This window comes from Castor canadensis, chromosome 11 (assembly GCF_047511655.1).
Source record: "Castor canadensis chromosome 11, mCasCan1.hap1v2, whole genome shotgun sequence".
NCBI classification, from domain to species: Eukaryota; Metazoa; Chordata; class Mammalia; order Rodentia; family Castoridae; genus Castor; species Castor canadensis.
Genome location: NC_133396.1, coordinates 8,202,649 through 8,225,444, shown reverse-complemented (window position 1 = coordinate 8,225,444; position 22,796 = coordinate 8,202,649). Strand labels below are relative to the sequence as shown.

At 46.0% G+C, this 22,796-nt stretch overlaps 1 protein-coding gene and 1 pseudogene across 10 annotated transcripts in view; both read right to left on the bottom strand.

Annotated features, from left to right (window-relative positions):
* The window catches only part of Slc39a11 (solute carrier family 39 member 11), a 349,955-nt gene extending 327,577 nt beyond the window's left edge, over positions 1-22,378 (bottom strand). For 7 of the 10 annotated variants that reach the window (XM_074045239.1, XM_074045241.1, XM_074045245.1 and 4 more), the window contains exons 1-3: positions 22,257-22,378; positions 18,857-18,975; positions 17,008-17,046 (exon numbers count right to left, since the gene is read on the bottom strand). In XM_074045239.1, the coding sequence (XP_073901340.1) occupies positions 17,008-17,046; positions 18,857-18,964 (147 nt within the window). In that variant the 5' untranslated portion in view covers positions 18,965-18,975; positions 22,257-22,378. Of the gene's footprint in view, positions 1-5,923; positions 6,141-17,007; positions 17,047-18,856; positions 18,976-22,256 lie in introns of those variants that run through there. The other 3 variants (XM_074045240.1, XM_074045243.1, XM_020160982.2) reach the window with 2 other exon arrangements.
* On the bottom strand, positions 429-3,219 carry LOC109684553 (COP9 signalosome complex subunit 4 pseudogene; annotated as a pseudogene).
* Positions 22,379-22,796: the final 418 nt, after the last annotated feature.

The following is a 22,796-nucleotide window of genomic DNA, read 5'->3' as shown; positions in this document are numbered from 1 at the left end:
CTGCCACTGCTCTGTCCAAAAGTCTGCTCAAAAAGCACAGGGTGAGCTTCCTCTCCATCCTTCCCACTCTCAGCAAAGGTCACTTTATACCCATAGATTAGATTATAAAATAAGACAGACTCTCCCCTATAACGAGGAGGTTGAGTCTCGATTCTGAAAGAGAACTTTTTTTTACCATATGCAAATTAACAAAATCAAGCAATGTCAACATGTAGAATGTAAGGGAAAAAATGGCATTTCTCCCCTGCCTCTTCCAATTCCACAGCCTGGATGGCCCTGTTATCAGGAGGCCCTAACACATAGTTCTGAAAGATCACATTTCTGTTAGCCAGAAAGTGCTATTTTTTATTAACGTATATTAATTGTACAAAGGGTTCCACAATGCCTATAATGTCTGTCAATCACATTTACCCCCATTACCCTGCCCTTTTGCCCTCCCGCTAGTTCCTCCCCCAAACAGTCTCTCTTACATTCATTTCATTTTTTGTTAAATCTAGATTCCATATATGGGAGAAAGAGACTGGCTTATTTTCCTGACCACAGTGATTTCCAGTCCCATCCATTTTCCTGCAAATGACATCATTTCATTCTTCTTCTTCTTTTTCTTTTTTTGGCTCATTTCTCCATTTATTAGAATTACAACATTTGGAGAAGCACAAAGCACTTGTTTGACATGACTGCAAAGTTATCACAAATCCCAAACCTTTTAGTCACAGATACTTCACCTCAGTTTAAAGAGGAAGCTTTCTAAACATCTGAGTTAGCTTAGTACACAGACCCTGAATATGTGACTACATACGTTTAAATGCCTGTCCTTCCTGCTCTAACCTCTTCTTTAATGGAATCCAGCATTAAAGGGATTGAAATGTACAGGTCATGATGCACACACTTTAGAGGGACAGGGAGATCAGTGTGCACAACATGGAGATGCAGTGTGCACACATTCTGCAGGATTCACTGGGCCATCTGAGCCTCCATGGCCTGTGCTGTCCATACTGGTGCCGTCTGGCTAATTTTCTCCAGAATGTTATTCACCCGGAAACAAGGTGATTAGATCTGCTTGTGCCATGTTGGCAGGAATTCTCGTGTTTCAAAATGAACTATTCCATCAATCTGGTCAATAAATCCATTCATACGTCCTTCTGTTATCATCTGAGAGGCTATTTTTTCTGCCTCAGCTGCAGGGATCTCTAAAAGAGCCCCAAGTTCTTCAAAGGTAATACTATTATACAACTTGCTTGCAGACAACAAATTGTGTTCAATAACAGCTCTATCCAAGATGCTGGAACCATCAGCTATAGTTGCTTTTTGGTGAGGCATCAACATGGCGGCAAATTTTTGAAGCTGATTTCCTCTGATGATCCTGTCTAGGTACATTTTCTCTAGAATCCCATATGCAGCAAGTTGCTGACACCTTTCATCCTTAAAAAGAGTAGACAGCATCCTCGAGCGCTGCTGTCCTGCTGATGCTAAGATGGTGCAGTGCAAAGCATGCTTTAAGGCCTCTGGTCTTTCACTTTCATGGACTATTGTCTTGTAAGACAGCTCATTGTACCCTTGTGCAGCTTCAGTAAACTTTCTTCTATAATCAAGAACACATGCATAGCATACCTTATAATGTATCTGTAACTGTTCATTGGTTGATTCATTCTGAAGCAACGATGCTCGGTTTATGTAAGCCTCTGCCTGAACAGGATCATCATCCTCCAGATACAGCCTGGCGATCTTCAAGTAAGTCTCCAGTTTATAATCTACATTGTACTGTTTTTGTCCTGTTTCCAAAGGAATTCCCACCAACACTTGGGCTGCATTTCTCCAATCTTCTTCTTTCTCATATATAGATGCAAGATGTTGTCTTATGGAAGCAACCTGCTCCTCAAATGAAATGACTCTAGGCTGGATCTTTTCCAAGGTAAAATGGTAGAATTCTTTGGCTGTGCTATCAGGCAGGTTAGGGAGATGTGTGCAGAAATCAGTTAGCAACTGTCGTGAGATCACAAGACTGACATTCTCACTGACCATTGTTTCCACAAAAGCTTTCAAAGCTTCTAGTTGTTCTGCCCCAGATAACTGAATGCTTTTTCTAGGATCTGACGATACTCGCCCACCAGATCTTTATGAGAGCCGCTTGAATTCATGAGCTGAGCCAAATCCTGTCGCACAGCGGCCGCCATCTTTCTTCCAGCCCAGTCACAGCCTCATTCTTCTTAATGGGTGAATAAATACTCCGTTGTGTGTATGTACCACACTTTCTTTATCCAGTCATCCACTGGTGAGCACCTAGGCTGATTCCATAGTTTAGTTGTTGTGAATCGTACTGCAATAAACATGGGTGTGCAGGTTATCGCTACTGTATGCTGACTTACATTCCTTCAGATATATGCCCAGTGGTGGTATAGCTGGATCATATAATAGTTCTATTTTTAGCTCTTTGAGGAACCTCCATACTGATTTCCATAGTTGCTGGACTTCTTTACATTTCCACCAACAGTGTGTAAGAGTTCTCCCTACCACCCCCAAGACCATCCTCACCAACATTTGTTGTTTGTTTTCTTGATGACTGCCAATCTGACTGGGGTGAGTTAGAACCTCAGTGTTGCCTTGATTTGCATTTCCTTTCTGGCTAAGGGTGTTGAACATTTCTTCAGGTATTTATTAGCCATTTGTACTTCTTCTATTGAGAACTGTCTGTTCAATTCATTTGCCCATTTATCAACTAGATTATTTGTTCTTCTGGTGTTTAATTTTTGAAGCTCTTTATACACTCTGGATATTAATCCCTCTAATAGCTTTTACTTGCAGAACAACACAGCCCTTGGATAAAGAGTTTAGTCCAAACCCTTCCCTTTCAGGAGATCAAAATACCTATGACTGATCTGGGCCCTCAAAGGTTTTGCTTCTCTGCTGCTCACAGAGAACAAACTAAGTTTGCCTGGGGCTCAGTATTTCCTCCTTGGTGTTTAGGCGGAAAGCAAACCAAATAGAAACTTAGTCACCTTTTCTCTCACTGGGTGGGAACTGGTGCCCAAGGGGAAGTTCAGAGACAACACTGAGAGAGCAAGATAAAGGATGGGGTCAAGCAGATGCTGGGAATGGCACAGGAAGGCACTGGGCACCAAAAGGAATGTTGACACTGGAAGGATCAGGATCACCTGGAACCAGCATCCTGCCAGGAAGGAAATAGAAAAGCAGGCCCCCATGTTTTGCAGATTCCTCCCTTTAAGAACTAGAGTCCATCCACCACCCCTCACCCCACCCTACCCCCTTGCCCCTTGAATCTGAATGGGTCTGGTAACTTTCTTTGCCAAGAAAATGTGTTTGAAGTGGTTTGGGGTTAGTTCAGAGTCTGGGTCTTCAGAGGCCCTGCAGTTCCACCCTCAGCCTCTGGGTGCTCTCCCACTGCCAGATAAGGAAGCCAACGTAGCATTGCTGAGGTCCAGTCAACCAGCAGCACCAAGAATCAAACCTTGCCAGGGACACCGTGGTACATCTCCAGTCTAGGGGAGCTGCCAGGTGACAGCAGCCTCATGTGTGACCTAGGCCAGGCCAGCAGAAGAGCCACCCAGCTGAGCCCACTTACCCCAGAGGCATAAAAAATAGTAAGTTGTGCAGGGCAGATGGCCCATACCTGTAATTCCAGCACTTAGGAGGCTGAGGCAGAAGGATTGTGAGCTTGAGGTCAGCCTGGGCTACATAGCAAGTTCAACACCAGACTGGGCTGTATAGAAAGACCTTATCTCAAAATGAAAGACGAAGAAAGAAGAGAAGAAGAATAGGAGGAGGAGAAAGAGGAAGAAGAAGGAAGAAGGAAAAGGAGGAGTTGCTGCTGACAAGCCACCACTCCAAGAAGCATGAAGTTTGACGTGTGTTGAAGCATGCAGGGCACATCTACCACATGTGAAGTATGTGGGATATGTTTGCCTTATATTGACCACACAGCATCCTTTGCACCTACTTTGGCAACACCACTCAACTTGCTTTGGAGAAACCACTCGTCCTTCCATTTTAGTCATTATTAGCCTTTGCGTTCTATTCTATGGGGAAAGAGAGGGGCCAGAAGGAGGGAGACCCGAGGCTGGCCAGTTCAGCCCTTGCATCCCCTGGCCACAGGATTAGTCTTTAAGGATGAGCACATAAACCAAGTCAGGCCAGCTCCTTGATGACCGTGAGTGTCAATGCCAGGACCATCTGAGCCATGGGAGAGAGGCTTCACCTCTGGACTGGAGCCTGGGAGGATATAGCTAGACTACCTAAGAGAAGAGCCACACAGGGAAAAGCAGGGCCAAGAGAGGGAGAACACCCTGGTGCCCGGATGTCCTCTCCATCACTGTCCAGCTTTGCCTGAGCCCAGCTCCAAACAGTTCTATTCCTCCTTACACCAGATTGAATGAAACTTTCAATTCTTTGAGACATCCTGGCTGACTCAAAGAGATCAAGGGACTTATTTTTATTGTATACCCTGTGTAATACTTGAATTTCTTACCAAGCTCATGTATTACTCCTTCATTTAGAAGGAAACTAGTCAAAGAAAATATAACACGACTCATCTTAAAAACTACAAAATAAACACTGAAAGTATAAATCAGGAACAGCATTAGGGCTCAAGGTTCTCTATGTACCAGACAGTGGGACAAACTGCCTTGCCTACCACTTTCAGTTCTCCCCTCCCTTTCAGTAAAATGATTCCAACGTTGAGTAAGGCACATTGCCGCATAGCTAAAGGGCCATGTCTTAGCCTTCCTTGCAGCTACATTTGATCATATGAACAAGTTCTGGCCAATGAAATATAAGGAGAGCTGCCATGCAGGGCTTATAGGCAACCTCTCTCCCTCCTGCCATTTTACCGCCTGGGAGGCAGCTGTGATGACCAAAGGTCTAACAGCTACTTTGTCCCAGAAAGACAAAGCCTACCCTGTAGGGCATAGCAGGGAGCAAAACAGGACCCTAGATCACTGGTGACTTTGTGATCCATCCTTCTTTCTCAGCCACAGTCTCTGGAATTCTACGGGAAAGGTATCTTTCTTGTCTAAATCACTGTATTTCAAGTCTCAGTTCATCTTGGTCAAATCTAATCAGTACGGATACAGATCACCCAAAGGAGAGCAGCAGGAAACATCACCAGCAGTACACTAGCTGTAGGTGTCTGGTTGCCATGGAGACCACCCCAACACATAGATTCCAAAGTACAAACCCACTCACATGAGAAAGACCTGATGTAAGCCTGAGACTCCCCTTCCCCATTCTGGTAGAGTTCCCCTCAGCCCACAAGCCAGACAGGGATGCCAACCCTTCCTCAACCTAGGAGAGGCAGCCCCAGGAACACAGCTGCCACAGTAGGGTCGAACCTCTTCTGATACTTCACCATCAAAAGACTGCTAGTGAAGCCCTCGGGGCCCTCTAGCAAGACTGTCTTGGCTCTCGCTTCCCATCTCTGCCTCTGTGCAAGGTCAAGGCCTCACCCTTACCATTCTAAAGCAACACAACAGTCTTCAACCTGTCACAGCTGCCAGCAAGCAGCATCCCCTGCATGCTCCTTATGGCCACTACCAGCTACCCACAGAATTCATGTCCCCAAAGCATAGCACTACTCCTGGTTCCATCTCAAAAGCCTCCAGGACTCCCCTCCATCTAGAGGACAAGATCCAAATCCTTTTCAAAGCACCCCAGGTTGTCGCTATCAGAGCTCCAACACCTACCTCTCCAGTACCACTTCCCACCCAAGCCAATTGCCAGCACTGGTTCAGTCACTAGTGTGTTTCTGATATGCTGTTCCCTCTGTCTATAATTCATTTCCTCACCCTCCTCCTCATCCCCACCTGTCAAAACCCAGCTTGTCCTTCCATTTATCCACAAAGCTCTCTCTAATTCCCCAACTAGAAGTAGCCTCCCTGTGCCTAGGTTCTTGGCACCTTTTATTCATTACCTTCTTCAAATCACATGCCCATCTGTATTGTGACGACAGGTGAATGTGACTCCTCTCAGCAGATGCTGAGTCCCTTGAGGCGAAGGATTACATACAGTTGCTTTCCATCTGCTCCCACAATGCCCAGCATGGAATAGGTGCTCACTAAATGGTTGATGGACTGGCCTGAAGACAATTCTCTGCCTGCTCCTATATTTGGAGCAGCCGCTCTCCAAAAAAAGAAAAGCAACAGTTATTGTGCAAACAGAACATGTCTGACCATGTCTAAAATTATATTGGCCCTTGATGAGGCTTTGATTACAGGCTCTTCTCCCCTCTTGTGTGTAAGCCAACACTAAAAAGCAGTAATGTGTGATCCAACAGCCGCCTCTCCACAAAGCACTTGTATTAATAACGTGTAACAGACTTGGCCTTGACATGCAAAGGATAAAGGACAAAATTAAATCAATTCTAACTCTGGTCCTAAGTATGCAGTAAGAGTATCTTTCAAAAGACTTTCACTCAGCAACTGCTTTTTAATGGGATTGGTACCAAGATGCCTAAAAAAAATGATGTCAGCTACTCTCTATTATTTAAATTACAACAGAAGACACTGAGATCAGATCATTTTCTAACAAGCCAGCTAAACTCAATTAGGTTACAAAAAAAAAATTGTAAAGTCTTAGTTCACTTTTGTCTTTGGGAACAATCTACACTCCCACCATCTGTCTGGATTCGGGGGAGCATTGCCCTGTCTGATGGCAGAGATGACTCCCACCAGTCCCTGCCAGGCCTGAGGCTTTTCACACATAATATGTAATACAATGAGCATTCATGCATCAAGTGAGAATTTAAACCCAAGCATCAGTTTTCCAATCAGTGAAGAGCCAAGGAACACAGAGGAAGAGCCTATGTTCCCAGCTGGTGGCTGTCCAATGTTGCCTGACCAACTGGAAATGAACTGAGAGTATGACAGCTGCCCACTTCGCCAGGATTGGGAGCCAAGGCCACTGTCAAGTTCATGGTGGATTGCAATGGGAGCTGCAATAGACAGGGCTGTAGCTGGAGAGAGAGGCAGCAGTCTCCTCATGGGTTTCTCCAACCCCAAGGTCCAGCACCTTCTGACCATGGCCCCTACCCTAAGTATTGACTCAGTTCAATTTTTAGCCTCACAGCTGCTGGAGCCTTTGGAGGGAGTCTGTTCAGCCTTCAGTAGACCACAGTACCCATCAGAATGACAGCTCTTAGCACTGGCTGCACAGTGTAGTCACCAGGAGCCTCATCTTCCTAAATGTACACCACCACCACCAAAATTCAGATGCAGTCAGTACCCAGGGCATTGAGGGCCAGTGTAAACACTCTCCAGGGGATTCCAACATGCAGTCAGGGTGGAGCCCACGGCATTGGAATGAAGGGAATGTCCCCACAGCCAGAGAGCTCTTGGCACAGAGCTGTGGAGGACATCAGATCAAGCTAGCTCACTCTGCTAGACCACAGATGCTAAAGGCAATTGCAAAACTGAGTGGGGTTGGAACTGGGAAACCTAGTTTGCTTTCACAATCTCAAGCTGCATGCTTCTGCCCTTGACCATCTCTCTTGAAACCCTGTGTCTTATGTGACATGGAGAACAGTGCAAGAGCCCATGTAACTCATGCTTGGCATGTCTCCTGAAGAGTCTCCGAAGGACTCTCAGAAGAAGAGGAGCGATCGCATGGAGTTCATGAGTCAAGGCCAGGCCCCTTTTGGAAGGGTCCACCACAAAGTCAGGCATTCTCCAGAGAATCACCCACTTGGAAAGACCAGGTGCTCCAGGCAGGATTCTAGGGCCCCACAGTCAGGCCCTGGCAGCACAGGGCCGTGGTCCTGTCCTTGCTGCTCAGGCTCTTCACAATGCCACCCAGCCTCAGAACATTCTGCCAAAACCACTGCGTCGGAAGCCGGCAAACCTTTTCTGTAAAGGGCTAGATATCTGAGGCTTTGGGAGCCAGAGTCCTGTTGCAGCTACTCCAGTCTGCGATTGCAGCGCAAAAGCAGCCACCCACATTATGTCAACAAATGAGCATTGCGTTCCAATAAATCTTTATTTACAAAAAGAGGCAGTGACTGGATTGAGACCACCCATGCAATTTGTACACCACTCCATTAGATCACAACTTCTGTAAGACAAAGACTGTCTCCCGCCCCTCCTCAACTCCCCAGCACTGGGCACCATGACGGGCATAGAGCAGGTTCTCGACAGATGGATGGATGAGTGACTGGATGAAGTATGAACCAATCATGTTAGAGACATTTCTATTCAACCTACCCGTTCCTAAGGACAAACATACACAGTGTGACTTCAGAGTGCTCACATTGGACTGTGTAATCCTTAGCCTTCCGTCCATCACTTGTACAATTCCCACCTCCTCTTTATAGGACCAGAGAAGGATGCCCCAAGCAGGGAGGGACAGATGTGCCACAGGTGGATGCTCCAGTTCCCCTCACAGAAGGCCCAGGCCTGCAAGGCAGAGCAGAGGGGGAAAGCAGGAGGCAGCCTTCTAGGCTGGGAGAATGAGGCCAGCAGTGGACCCCTCACTCCTCATGCAGCCTGAGTACCAATGTGGGAGAGAGGGAACAGAGGATGAGGAAAGGAGGAGAGGGAAGTGGCCATTTGGGAGGCTCTGGCAAGCCTCAGGACCACACAACTGGGGCTCAGCAGGGCCAGAGAATACACGGGAACTCTTCCACCAAGACAAAAGCCGTTACTTTCCATCACCGTAGAGGAAAGGTGATATATTCGTTACCTCCCCACACTGTTGATAACGACACTGGAAATCTAAAGCATGAAACTGAAAAGAGAGAATACAGTAACAATAATCTGTCTCGTTCCTGAGTGGTTCTCCTCCTCTGCCTCCCTCACCTGGCCTCCTCTCCTTGATGTGAGACTGCTCTCCTGGCAGCATGGTCAGGAGGCAGGAAGCACTGGGCAGAAAAGCCCTGGGCTAGCTGGGACATGTTGCCCAAGATGAGTGGAGGGCCAAGGATGTCCCCACAGTACTCTAGAGTCCCCAGAAACCACTGGCGTTCGGGGGCCAGGAGCACCTGGTTAGAATCCGAAAAAAAAAAAAAAAATCAGAGCCAGTGGTTCATTCCTGCAACCCTAGCTACTCAGGAGGCAGAGACCAGGAGCATCACAGTTTGAAGCCAGCCCCAGGTAAATAGTTCAAAAAAGTTCATTACAAAAAAAGGACTGGCCGATTGGCTCAAGTGGTAAGAGTGCCTGCCTAGCAAGCATGAGGCCCTGAGTTTTGGGCCCCAGTGTGCCCAAAAGAGAGAGAAAGAGAGAACCAAAATGGAGGAAAATAGAGGTCTTCCCATTGGAAACTGGCCATTTAAGTTCTTAAAATAAAATGCCAACTACTCCATCATGCAAACCCTACTGGTCCCAACCCCCTGATTACAAGAGTTTAGAAAAGGTGTCACTGTCTTCCAGCATTGCCGTACAGGAAGCAACATGACAGAAGTCATACGGATCCCATAAGAACAGTACCAGGGACCCTGGAACAAGGCCATGAATAATGGGTTAAAAAAGCCTCTTCCCCACACACCACACTGCATTGGCTGTCAGGTGGGACCCCTGGGGCAGGGAGCTCAAAATCAACCAAAATGCTATGGTTTGGAGGAGCATTCCCCAAAAGGTCCTTGTGGTAAAGGCTTGGCCCTAGGGTGGTGCTATTGGGAGATGATGGAACCTTTGAGAGATGGGGCCTTATGGGTGATCCTTAGGTGATTGGGGTCATGCTTCAAAGGGGATTATGTTACTCCAGTCTCTTCTCTTTTCTTCCTGGCTCATGAAGAGAGTGATTTGTCTACCATGTGCTCCTGCTGTGACATGTTACCTTGCCAGTGGTTCCAAGTAATAGGGCTGTTCAGTTATGAACTAAAACTTTCAAAATCATGAAGTTAATTGCCTCTGGTATTTTGTTAGAATGATGGAAAGCTTACAAAACACAAGCCAATGCTGATACACCTCTTCACCTCTTTATTGAATGCCCCCCTAAAAAAGGCAGCTTTAGGCCTAAGATAGACAGCATCATCTCTCTGGTCATCTTTCCAGTACAAAACAAGAAACCTGCAGAGAGTAGAATTTAGGAAACCCTGGGGTTCTCCAGCTCCCCAAATCCTTAAGATGCACATTTAAGAGAAGCTCCACATTGGACAACTGCCCCAAAACCTCTGAGGTGATCTGTCTGGTCTGAGTGATGCTGGGAGTGGGGACTGCTCCTGGGAGTGGGGACTGCTCCCAGGGTAAACATTCTCTACTATCCTTCATCCCTGAGAAGCATCATATTGGGAGACCATCTTGAAGTCCTTACGGACTCCTAGCTTGGTAAGGAGGGAAACCATTGCTCAGAGAAACAGACAGCAGTGATCGTCAGGGAGCCCCAGCAGAGCCCCAGAGCTATGTATTCCTTCCTACAACATCTTCCCTGTGCACTTTGTCTGTGGTCCAGCCCACTTTACTGTGATCCAAAGACCCCATATTCCAGTGCCATGAAACAGCCCATTAGGACACATTTGTTGCCCTCTCAGGTGATATGAAGGAAAATAGAGAGGAGCAATTATTTCTCAAACCAGGGTCTGTAAACCCAAAAAACCAAAAAGCTAGCATTTCTAAAACCCAATCCAATGGTCGCTCCCTCCCCTGGACCTTCTACCTCTCATATTTACTCTAGAATGAAACTTTCTGGTGGCACTGGCTAAAATATCCTCTACAATTTAAGTCCATTTCTCCATGGAAATGGGGCACAGCTGGCCACCAACACCCCTCCAGACTCAGAGACCAACATGGAACAGCATCATTAACTTCCAACAGTGAGCAAGTCATTTGGAGAAAACATGAATCACTACTTGCTGCATAAAAGCAGACTTGGCCAAAACCTCCCCAAGAAAATCTTATCTTTCCTAAGAAACCTTCTCCCCATGGGACAGAATAATAGATGCTAAATTGCCTTCCATGCCTAGAAGCCAGCTTCTTGATTGGCAGCCTGTCTTTCTCTTCCGCAAGTATCATGACAATCATATTTATTACACACAAGTGCTTCGTGTTTGAGAAAATGTGCAGGGATGTGGGATTCCCAGTTGGTTCAAGCAATAGCAAGGAGACACACCACCTAAGCAAAGAGAAGGAAACAGTGATCCTCCATGTTTCAGCCCCTCCAAACTCATCCGGACATCTTTGGGGATCATCACTGCTTTCTTTCTCACTCACATGAAAAGATATTCAATTACATGTTTAAGTTTGCCATCAAATCATATCCCTGAGTAAATAGGCCAGAACCTGACATGCTTCACAGCTGCCTTACAATGAAAAGATATGTGCCAACCTGTAGTGCAACTCACCTCTATACCATCCAGAGCCAAAAAACTCTTAAGGAAACATCCAGTCCATTGTCCTCAGCTGTCAGCAGAGTCAACTGAGGTTCAGGAACACCAAGGAGCTTGTCCAAGGTCACTCAGCTAACTACTGGCAGCCCTGACTTCTCATCGGAGTCCTAGCACTGCCACTGTCTAGTAATTTTCCATTCTGGATAAGTCATTGTTGTCCCTAAACCTGTTATTTGTCTGTAAGCAGAAGCAGCTGGACCAGACCTCAGCAAGGAGGCACTGTGGTTTAATGGTAGGAGCTCTACAGTCAGACTGTGGGTTCATATCCTGGTTCTGCTCACTGTGCTTGCAAAGTAGGAGTAAATCAGAGTACCTGTTGTGTACTTCATTGACTTGTTGTGAAAATTAAATTAGATGACCTAGGTAAAGTGCTTAGCAGAGCACCTTGAACACAATAAGGCCTAGATAAATATTAGATACTACAATCATCTGAAATATCCAGGTTTTTTAGTTGGATTTTTTTGTTTTGTTTTGTTTTGTTTTGGCAGTGCTAAGAGTTGAAGTCAAGGCAGTGCTTGCTAGGCAGGCACTCCACCACTTGAGCCATTCCACCAGCTCTTTGTGTGTTGGTTATTTTTGAGATAGGGTTTTGTTTTATGCCAGGAACATCCTAGATCACATCCCTCCTGTTTGTGTTTCCCCATGTAACTGGGATGACAGGGGTGCATCACTCTGCCTAGCCATTGTTTAAGATGGGGTCTTGTGAACTTTTTGCCTGAGCTGTACTCAAACTGCGATCCCAGTCCCCACCATCTCTGCTTCCTGAGTAGATAGGATTACAGGTGTGAGCCACTGTGCCTGGCTGCAATCTCTAGCTTTAAAGTTGTATTACTCTAGAATTCTAACAGGGAACAATGACTACCTTTATTTTTTTAATGGTAGCAGTTCTCCATATTAACTCAAAAAAAAAATCAAGGTGAGATACAGGTACTGAGGAGAGAGAAGGTGATTATTGGAGACGTGCAGGGTGACTCAAGGAATCTGGAGAGAAAATGGTTAAATAGATTCCAAGAGGAGTCATTTAAGGAGAACAGATTCACACTTCCAAGGCCCTGCCAATGAGGAAAAAGAACCTGTGAAATACATTGGTCAGCATTTAAAATCCACATGTCCCTTGTCCCAGGATTCTCTCTTACAGAAACACTTATTTTGGTGAACGATTAAGATTGTGCACATGCCACGTCATGTTAGAAATGTACCACAATGCACACATAACACGCATTGTGCAGGTGTCTGTGGGAGGCACAAGGGGACCCCAGTCAACCAACTCAGGGCCACTTCTGCCATTTTCAAAATCTTTCCTCAAAGCATCTCATGGATGGGTTGGGGAAGACTTTTTCACATCTTTTCACATCACTCTCTGACTAGAGATGACACCAAAATGTTCTAGACCAGGGATTCTCAGCCTTGGCACTAGCGAAGCTTTGTGAATTTTTGTGACTGTGACACATCCTGTTCTGGCCATTGTAGGATGTTCAGGACCACCCCTGGCCACTGCTCACTAGGTACCAGCTGAGATAACCAAGCATGCCAACTGCCGCCTGGGGATAAAACTGTCCCCAGTTGAGAACCACTGCCCTTGCTATATTAAACACAAATTAGTCCATGAAAAGTCCAGGCAATTATGACTTAAAGCCACCTGGGCTTTATCATCTCTTCCCGGTTTGGAGAAGCAAGGGTGAGAATCCACTTCTAGTGATCAGTGCTGCCGAAGTTTCCTGGATTTGTGTTCCAACTCTCTCCCACATCACATTTTAAATTTCTCTGTATATTGTGGGACCTGCCAGGAGTTTCTTTATGCACCATATTCATGGTCAATTCCACAAGAGTAAATGATTTTTCTCACGAATATACATATTTAACTTCCAAAATTTCCTACTAACTACTTCAAATATTCCTACCAACTATTTCAAAATTCAGAAGATTCTCACAGTTAAATAAACATGCTAATATAGTGACCTCGTGATTTCTTTATGCAAACTATATCTTAAATGTTCGTGTTTTTAATGCTCTAAAATTTATTCTTACATGTCCTGAAGACTATCACACTCTCTTTTTGTTGGTTTGCTTCCTTTCTTGTTTGATATTTTTTGTCTTTTGCTTTGTGAATCTGGCAATAGCTTTTGACCTAAAAAGAGTATACTCTAGAACAAAACACCCAAATGCCTGTCAGAAAGAGAAGACAGCATAGAACATGGTTCTTCAGATTTTCTATCTGTGTACCCACTATAGGAATGTTGGAAAGCTAAGTAGCCTTTTCCTCATTTAAAATATTTTCATTTCATAGTTCAAAAGATAATGAGTTGTATACATGGAACTGTTTCCTCAGAGCTTGGGTGTGACTCAGTGGTACAGCACCTTCCTAGCAGGTGCTAGGCCCTGGAGCCAATCTCTAGCACTGAAAAAGCAAACAAACAAAACAAAACAAAACACAAACTATTTTATCAGTCCTCTAAATATATCCAGCAGGATCTAAATGGTATAAAGATTTTTTTTATCCCCACCATTATTCACTTAAAAATAATATATAAACTAAGCAATGTTCCTTTATGGTTTTGGGGGTTTTTGAGGGGGTAGATTTTTTTGTTTGCTTGTTTTGGTTTTTGGAGGGGAGTTTTGGTGGGACTGGGGTTTGAACTAAGGACTCCACGCTTGCAAAGTAGGTACTCTACTGCCTGAGCCACACTTCCAGTCCATCTTGCTCTCTTGTTTTGGAGATGGGGGATTCGTGCACTATTTGCCTGGACTGGCCACAGTCCTCCCAATCTCAGCCTCTCAAGTAGCTAGGATTATGGGTGTGAGCCAGCACACCTGGGAGTGTGCCTCTGTTTTATGCACTATGTTGTTTGTGTGTTATATTCTGCCTAAACTTCAAAAAAAACACCATGAGTAAACACTTCAGCAAGTCAATCAATTTACATCATTCTTTGTCTGTCCTTGATTTGTATTTCAATTTCAGAACTGCATTCTAAAGCAACTTATATTTCATGCTAGAAAATCTGTGATTGATTTATCTTACTACCTGTTGAAGACCGTGCAGCCTGACTGGCTGACTAAAACCGGATGATTCTGGAGATGGATTGGTGCATATGAAGAGCCAAAATGACCTTGGGTTATCTTTGATCTCAGTAATAGCCATTTACTACAAACCCTTTATGTGATGGACATTTTTGTGACTATCAGGTAAAACTTTTGGATTGGACTGTTAAACTCGGCAGACCAGTAGCTTTCAGCAGCCCGAAAGCCACGAATGTTATAACACCTGACTACAGAAGCGATTTCCCCGCTTTGCTGAAACCACTTATCTGATGTGCCCCCCATCACTCACCGGATGTCCTCACCTGTGTGTTTGGTAAATGCATTAATTTATGACTTTCTTTTGTTCTGTGACCATAAAAGTTCATGTGACCTCTTCCAAGTAGACCATGTCATTCAGGGTAATCTGAATCTGTGCTCCTCAGCCACAATCACTCAGATTAACTATTCTTACACCCTTCTAGCAACAGCTGCACTTTGCATCGACCGTTCTCTATCATCTAAACATCTATATACATTTCAATTGAATTTTTCTTAATTTCCTGTGAGCCTAGGTTTTTAATGCTTAAACAACAATTACAATACCAGCAAAGAAGAGATTTATAGCAATAAAAACAGACAATCTTTAATTATTAAACATTAAAAAGTTAAATATTCTTGGAAATGCATATCTTAATGAATGACCCCTTTATTTTTTTCAAGTCATTCATATATCCGTGAATAAGTATTAAGTAGCCATTGTTAGATTAAGATAGGGTTAAGTATCGATTTTACTTCTATTTTTCTTTGCATTTTTCTCTTCATTAACTTAAGCAAAAAGAAAAGGTATTCATGCAAATGAGAAGATGGGGGGGTCTATTATAATACTGTCAGTCTGTTCTTTGAGTTCTTATTAAGTTACAGGCCCCACGTCCCAGAGTGGCTCATCATGAGAAATGACTTTTAAGGCTCTCCTGACTGAGCATCTGATTAGATCCACCTTCAAAGGCCGGGAAAACATCTGAATTGCTGAAGGATCTGGGCCCAGGGATCAGTGATGAGGGTCCCTTCTCCACACCACCACTAGCATCCCAAGGGCCCCTCTGTTCATGATGGGAGGCCTTGCTGCCCAGAGACAAGGTAACAAGGCAAGGGCATGTCTTTCTTGGGTGAAGTGAGAGAGCACACCTGTGTGAGGGAAGGTGGGAAAAGGGAGCCAGCTCTTCCAGATCATTCTCAGAGCAGTTTTAGGAAAGAGAACGAATGCAAGCTGAGGACCTGGAAACTGGTTCTGTGCCCTCTCTGTGTACCTGAGTACAGCTGGGAAAGTCTGTGTCATAGAAGGACAAGCCCTAATCTGACAGCTGCTGACTTAGATGACCTGAGAGAGGTCCTACCCCACGACAAGTTTTTCCAGATCACAGGACTATCAACAGTGCAGAAAGGAACCAAATCATGATCAACTAAAAGGGAAAACACACAGTATGTACTTTCTGAAATGACTGATGCCACCACCAGGAAGTACTCAGGCTTAAAAAATGAAATCTGAAGTCAACCAAGCCTTAGTTCTAACTCTTGGCTTACAGGAGAGAGAGAGAGAGAGAGAGACAGAAAACAGAGAGCCATGTTATTCAACACCACAAGAAAGCAATAAGCGAAGTCCAGAATGTGCAACATTCTAGAGACAAATGACCCAGTTTCTCCAACAAATTCCTAGTTAAAAAAAATTATGCTAAAAAAAAATTAAATTTAAAAAATTGCTGAAGAACAAAAGAGACTAAGAGACTTAAAAGATGTAACAAACTAATGTAACATGAGGACCTCATGTGAATCCCAGTTCAAGAAAAACAATCTTGGAAGGCCCCTTTGGAAAAATGGAGGAAATCTGAATTTACGTTGGTGTTAGATTATAGTAAGGAATGACTGTTCACTTTGACAGGTGTGATGATGGAAAGGTGATTGTGTTGGGGTTTTTTTAAGTCACTCAGAGATGTGTATTGAATTTACAGGTGAAATTACATGATGTCTGAGATTTGCTTTTACAAAAACATTCTTAACTTCCCAAGAAGGATAAAGGAAGACAGATAAAGTGAGATTAGCAAAATGTCAATCATGATTGAAGTTGGGTGATGGGTACCTGGGGATGTACCTTAGAATTCTATTTGTTTGGTTTTTTTTAATATCTATAATAAAACATCCATTAGCCAGGTGTGGTGGTTCACATCTGTAACCCCAGCACTTGGGAAGCCAAAGGAGGAGGATCGCAAGTTCGAGGCCAGCCTGGGCTACATAGAGAGATTCTATCTCCAAATACAAATAATAAAATAAAATAAAACATCCTTTAAGAAGGAAGGAGAGGAGAGAAGGTGGGGGGCACTTAAGTACTGTTAAGTATATTATGTACCAGGCTAGGCCGTGCTAACACCCTTCCTAAATACTATCTTACTTTCCAAGTCTTCAGGCAGCCACTGAGCAGACCTCCTTCACTATATAAAGAGAGGCAGGCACATCCAATCAGTTGGAAAGTGAATATGGTCAGTGATGGAGGAGAGGCATTAGCACTTAAAGAAAGAACTCAGAACCATCCAGGCAATAGCCCTTGACAGAGAAAGGCCAGAATAAACATATCTCCATTGACATTTCTCCTGCTACATGCAACTTACCCCTGCAGCAAACCCAAGACTTCCGTCTAAGATCCGCCTCTGAAAAGGAAAACGAGAAGTTTCAGTTTCCAAGGGACAAGAAGATGATGATGTGTCCTGGACCAAGAGCAAACCAGAAAGCCACTGAGCCATGCCTCAGCTGGTAAGCTTCTGAGTTTATAAAATGAGCCACGAGGTAGGGCCAATCAGAAGTATCCTTTCAGGGTGTGCTTGGGAGGTCCAGGCCCAGGTATTCTCTCTTACTCAGCTCCCCCTGGGGATTATGACCATGAACACTGAGTAGGCAGCTGACCCAAAAAATGAAAACTTTCAAGGCTTGGTGAGGAGCGTGTGGAACAACCAAAACCCTCACCCAGGTGAGAATGCACACTGGCACAACCATGTCGGAAAACTATCTTGTAGCACCAGTGACAAGTGCCTACAGTGCATGTCACTTCCAAGTAACAACTAAAAGAAATGCATGCTTGGAATTACTATTTGCAAGAGCCCAAATCCCCGATAGTAGAATGGGAATGCCACAGAGGACATATACATACCATAGACACCATATGGCAATGAGAAAATGCCTGCACACACACACCACATATAGTACATTCTGTGAATATGTGCATACGTATATATACATTATGTACACATCATATATACACATTTTATATACACACACACACATCTCACGAGTAGGCAGAGGCACTAAGCAGACTGGTAAATACACAGGGTAAGTTCAGCCACACACAGAACAGGACCTATTATATGATTACTCCATGTAAATAAATCAGCAAACAGGGAACACTCCCCTGCTGTTGTTGAGTGGGAGAAGGATCACCCCTGAGTGGAGGGTGAGGGTGGGGTAGGGCTGGACAGGGGCCTGAAGGAGCTGTGAGGGCTGATATTTGATCTGGGCTCTAGTTTCACATGCAATTGTGAAAATGATCAAGCTATGCACTTTCTACTCTGCATCTAATATTCCAATGGGAAGTTTTTTGGCATCCACCAGAAGAGGAGTGAATAAACAAAATGTGGTATGTACATACAATGGAATATTCTTCAGCATTAAAACAAGGAAATTCTGGCACCTGGGACCTCGTGGTTGCACCCGGAAGACATTACCCTAAGTGAAATGAGCCATCCCTGAGCACAACTCTTCACCTGTCCAGTCCATGGCAAACACCATTTTATTTTCTATCTCTGTGAATGTGACATCTCTAGGCATCTTATGCACTGAAATTCTGGTGCTCTGTGATCCTGGGTTGAGAAGATTTGAGTTCCAAGTCTCCAATGACGGGAGATGCATTAGTCGGTGGGGCCTGAGCGTGAGCAAGGGGGATATGAGCAGAATACAGGAAGTACACATGGGGTAGGAGTGGATAGGAGCATGAGGGATGAGCTGTCCCTTATTCATCCAAGGGAGAAGAATGAAAAGCCCTAGAGCTGGGGTAAGCAGGAAGTAGACCCCTTTCTCTCCCCTCAAGGCCTTTTCAACTGTCCCAGCTAATGCAAGGCCACAGGGGAGGGCAGTGACACTAATCTTTCTGGGTCCTGCACTGCACTGTCCACTAATGGAAGCTAGAAGTCAGGTAGTGGTTAGAGACTGAATATCTGGGTTCCTCGCCCCCACATCCTGGAGTCAGGTCATCAAAGGCAGGGGAGGGGCAGATGACAATGCATCACCTGTGTGCAGCAAGCAGGCACCTGTTCTCCTGACCTAGAAGGGAGACAGGCAGGGAGAAACCTCACCACCCACTCACCACCCACAGGTGTGGCCAGGAATCTCAAGAACTGCCAAGCTTCTGTGTGGAGGGGCCGGTTCAGACCTTGCTAAGGAGGTCCCCAAGAACCTCGAGGTACTCACCTGTCCACTAGAGAATATGAACACAAGAGCCGCTCCAGCCGCTGTCATAGCCCAGGTGAAGAAAGTCCCCAGCAAGGCCTGGAACACAGAGCTGTGGCCTTGAAGCATGCTGGATACAGCTGTGTGCAGAAAGAGCCACAGGGTGAGTCACTAGAGATCGCTTTCAGTGACATGAACATGTCCTTGTGCCTCCTAACCTCCCTGCCTAAGTTGGCTTCCCTCCATCTGGATTGGTGGCATGCACCTTTCTGCCACACCAACTCAACACTCCTCAAAGACCAGGCACACAGGTCACACTGCTGGTTCCCAAGGCATCAAAAGCCATCTAACTCTGAAAGGAGACACAGAGGCACCTAAAGAGAGGCCAGAGAGCCCTCACAAGAAGTTGCAACACTAGGAGTAGTTTCAAAGAGAAGAAGCTCAAAGAATGTAGATTGTGTAACCTGGACCAAGAGGGCTCCCCTAGAGGACATGTTGCAGCCTTCCCTACACATTCTGCCTCACACTTGCCCTTCCTGTCATTTGTGGTCAGTCTTCTCCAAATACAGGTGACTAGCTCAGATGCCCCTTTAAAGCACTTCCATTAAACTCCAAATCACACCTTCAGAGCTCCCCATGAGGGCCCCTGGGCTGAGGAAGGGTAAATTCTACCCACTGACCTTCCATTTCCCCTATCGACTCTTCATGCCTGTGTCTCCACTGAGCCCTGCACAGGCACCATGGTCCAACTCAACTCAAACCTTTATGGCACCTTCAATGAGCCCCAGCTGGTCCTGTCTCCAAGTCTCTGCTTAGGCAGCTTCTTCCTGCAATTCCTTCCTTCCATAGCTGCAGCCATCAGAACCCAGCACCCTCCTGGTGCCAACTTCATGATGAAGACTTTCCTCATCCCATACCCATCCATCTGCACATCCTTGCTTTCTCTGTGTGGCCTGCCTCCTTCAGCTTTTCTATCCTTAGCTGCTTGAGAGCAGAGATAATGCTTTTCCACAGGTGGTATCCCTGTGAAATAGAGCTTTGCAGCCCCTGAAAAATATTTGCTGATCAGAAGGAGCGCTTACCTGGACAGGACAGTCAGCAAGGACACGGAAACAGACCCATGAATGACATTTCCCCTGGCCAACTCAGCATGCTGCTGCTGACACTGAAGTGAAGCTACTGCCCACCAAAAAAAGAAAATCAAATGCCCTTGCGTCTTCTTTGAACCCAGAGAACTTCCTACTGATTTTAACATGCTTAAAGTCCTAGCTCTGAAATGACAGCAAGTCCCACCTCTCCCTGTGGAAAGTTCCAAGGCAGAGGAGCCTACTTATTGAACAGCCTTGCGTTCCAGTACACAAACACTGGGCTTGGGGCCTCGTCTCAAAGGCCTCATTCAGCTCTCCCTTGGCCTTCCAGCCCCCACAGGGCTGGACCTGACCCCACCAGCCTCAGCTCTGCCAGGCATGGTACAGAGAATCTAGGAACCCTGGGTCTGCAGATCAAGAGCTAAAGACGTCACCTCTATTGACCCCTCAGGAAACCACGGCAGAGGTTACCATAGGCATGGTAGACCAGGCCTATGCCAAGGGGCTCAGCAACATAGCCAGTTCAAACCTAGGAAAGGCTACAGGCCCAGGTGATTCCCAACTCAGCCCCTATGCTGGGAAATGTATGAGATAAATAACACCTATGGATCCAGATTGTGGTCCCCATAGTCTAAATCAAGCTCAGGATGGGTGACTGCTCCAAACCATGAAAAAAAGATCATTTTTTTCTTTAAAAAAAAGCCACCCTTTTACATCCATCACTTTGTCAAGTCACCCTAAAAAGACTGGTCTGTTTATTTTTATACCTAGACATCTGGGTCATTACACCAACCATCTAGTCTAGCTGTTTGTGGATAAAATTTTAAACATTTCAATAGACAAGGTCGAAGTTAGCATTCTCTTAGTACTTATCACCCAGACAGGTCATAACACAAAACACCTTTTGTTCCTCCAGGAGTCAAATGTGTCTTTGTCAGCTACCCAAGAAAGCAAACAATCCTCGTTTGCCAACAGGCCAAAGTCAAGGTGGATTCTGCAGGTGGGGGAACAGCATAAAGGAGCTCGTGGGTGCTCCTGATGGTTAGTAGAATAGGACAACCCTCTTCTAAGCCCTTCCCCACTTACACCTGAGCACAGTAAGAAAAGAAAAAGCAAGACCACATTCTTTCCCTCCCAACAAGAACAGCATTTAACACGGGCAATGCAAGCCTAGTGCCCCTTGGAGAAGTTTCTTCCATTTGCTGATTGACAATCTCACTACTCATAGGGTGGTCTGAGAACCAGCAGCAGTGGTTCCCCTTGGGAGCTACTTAGAAGTGTAGAATCAGACTGCACCTTACCCAGTTTCGGGGGGACCTGGGTGTGGGAAGCACCCATCTAAACCTGGACAGCTTCTAGAAGACTCAGAACTTAGCAAGTGAATCCTCTTGCCCTGCAGGGGATTGGCAAAGCTGATAAAAACTTCCAAGAGAGCAAAAGTTGTCTCTCACAGGTAGACCTTAGGAGCGGGGCACACCAGCCACCGCACCTGCAAAGCGACTTCCTGAGCTGGACATTACTATTGTGAACCCCAACCTGAGTTAGCAGAAGAGAGGCTCTTTCTCTGCCCACTCCAACTTCAAAGAATCCAACACAACCCTAAGCGTGTGCACATTTCTGCTGCAGCAGCCCACACGAAGTGGTCCTGGCTCATAAAACATTTCTTTTTTTTTCTTCTGTTGTTTCCTCGCCCCCTTTCAAACCTGTTGCTTTCCCTTCCAAGATGCTGGTAAGGTGGAGGACTGGAACCCTGCCTGGGACTTAGTGAGATGGCACACAACACACTGATGGGACTCCCCAGGGGAAGCCAGCAGAGGATTCAGAAGTGGGCCGGTCTGCCTGTGGAAAAGTTCTCCACACCTTGCTACTCAAAGTGTGTGGTCCGCGGACCAGCTGAGCTGGGAGTTGGAAACGCAGAATCTCAGGCCTCTCCCAGACCTGCTGCAGGTTTAACCAGATTCCTGAGAAAGCCCAAGAGCGAGGGGAGGGACCTCCAAGCTGCTGCAATTGCAGCCACCTCCACTCCCAGGGTTCCTGGGTCCCCGACACCCACTATGAAGTAATGAATGAAGAGGACTAAAAGGATGCGTGTCACTGCGTTGTCACTGCCTCCAGCTCAGCCTGGAGAGGGGCCGAGAGGGGACCGGGCCCCCTCCCTCCTCTGCCACCTGCCAAAGCCTTCCTGCTCCTTCTCCAGTCCCTCTTCTCTCCAAAGGCATCCCCTGGCAAGCTCCAGGTCGCTGCCCTAAAGTCCCACACTCTTGTCGTGATGTCCCCGGCCCCCGGGCCTCCAGCCCAACCACAGGTGCTGAAGGAGAGAAAAGCCGACTCACTAGGGCGGCCTCTCTAGCCCCCACTCCACTTCCATCGGCCCCGCCGCTCCCGCTCGGCCGCTCCACTCCCGCAGTCACTTCCTGCTTCCCTCCGGCACACGTGTCCCTCCAGCCGCCAGGCCCCGCCCCGAGAACGAGTAAAGTCTCTGGTTCACAGCCATCTGCCCGCTCCGAAACAGGTTGGGGCGGGCAGACCAGACCCCTGAGCCCAAGAGCAGAGCAGCCACCACCGGCGCTGGGCAAGCTTCTGCAGGCATAGGCCTGGTGCAATCCCATAAAATAAATCTCAAAATAACAAGATGATTAAAATCACTCCTGAAAATTTAACGCGAGTTTCAAGAAGCACGGATCACGGCGCTAGTTAGCGTTTGATCCCCCATAAAACTTGAGAAAGAAGAGATGCTCTGGTGGTGTCATCAGAACACCTTCTATTACTGATCTGCCTACATAGAAACGCCTGGAAGGGCTTTGATAGAAACCCCCCAACAGTTAGGACAGATCTGGCTACCCTTGACATTGGCTCTATGTGACTGATAAACC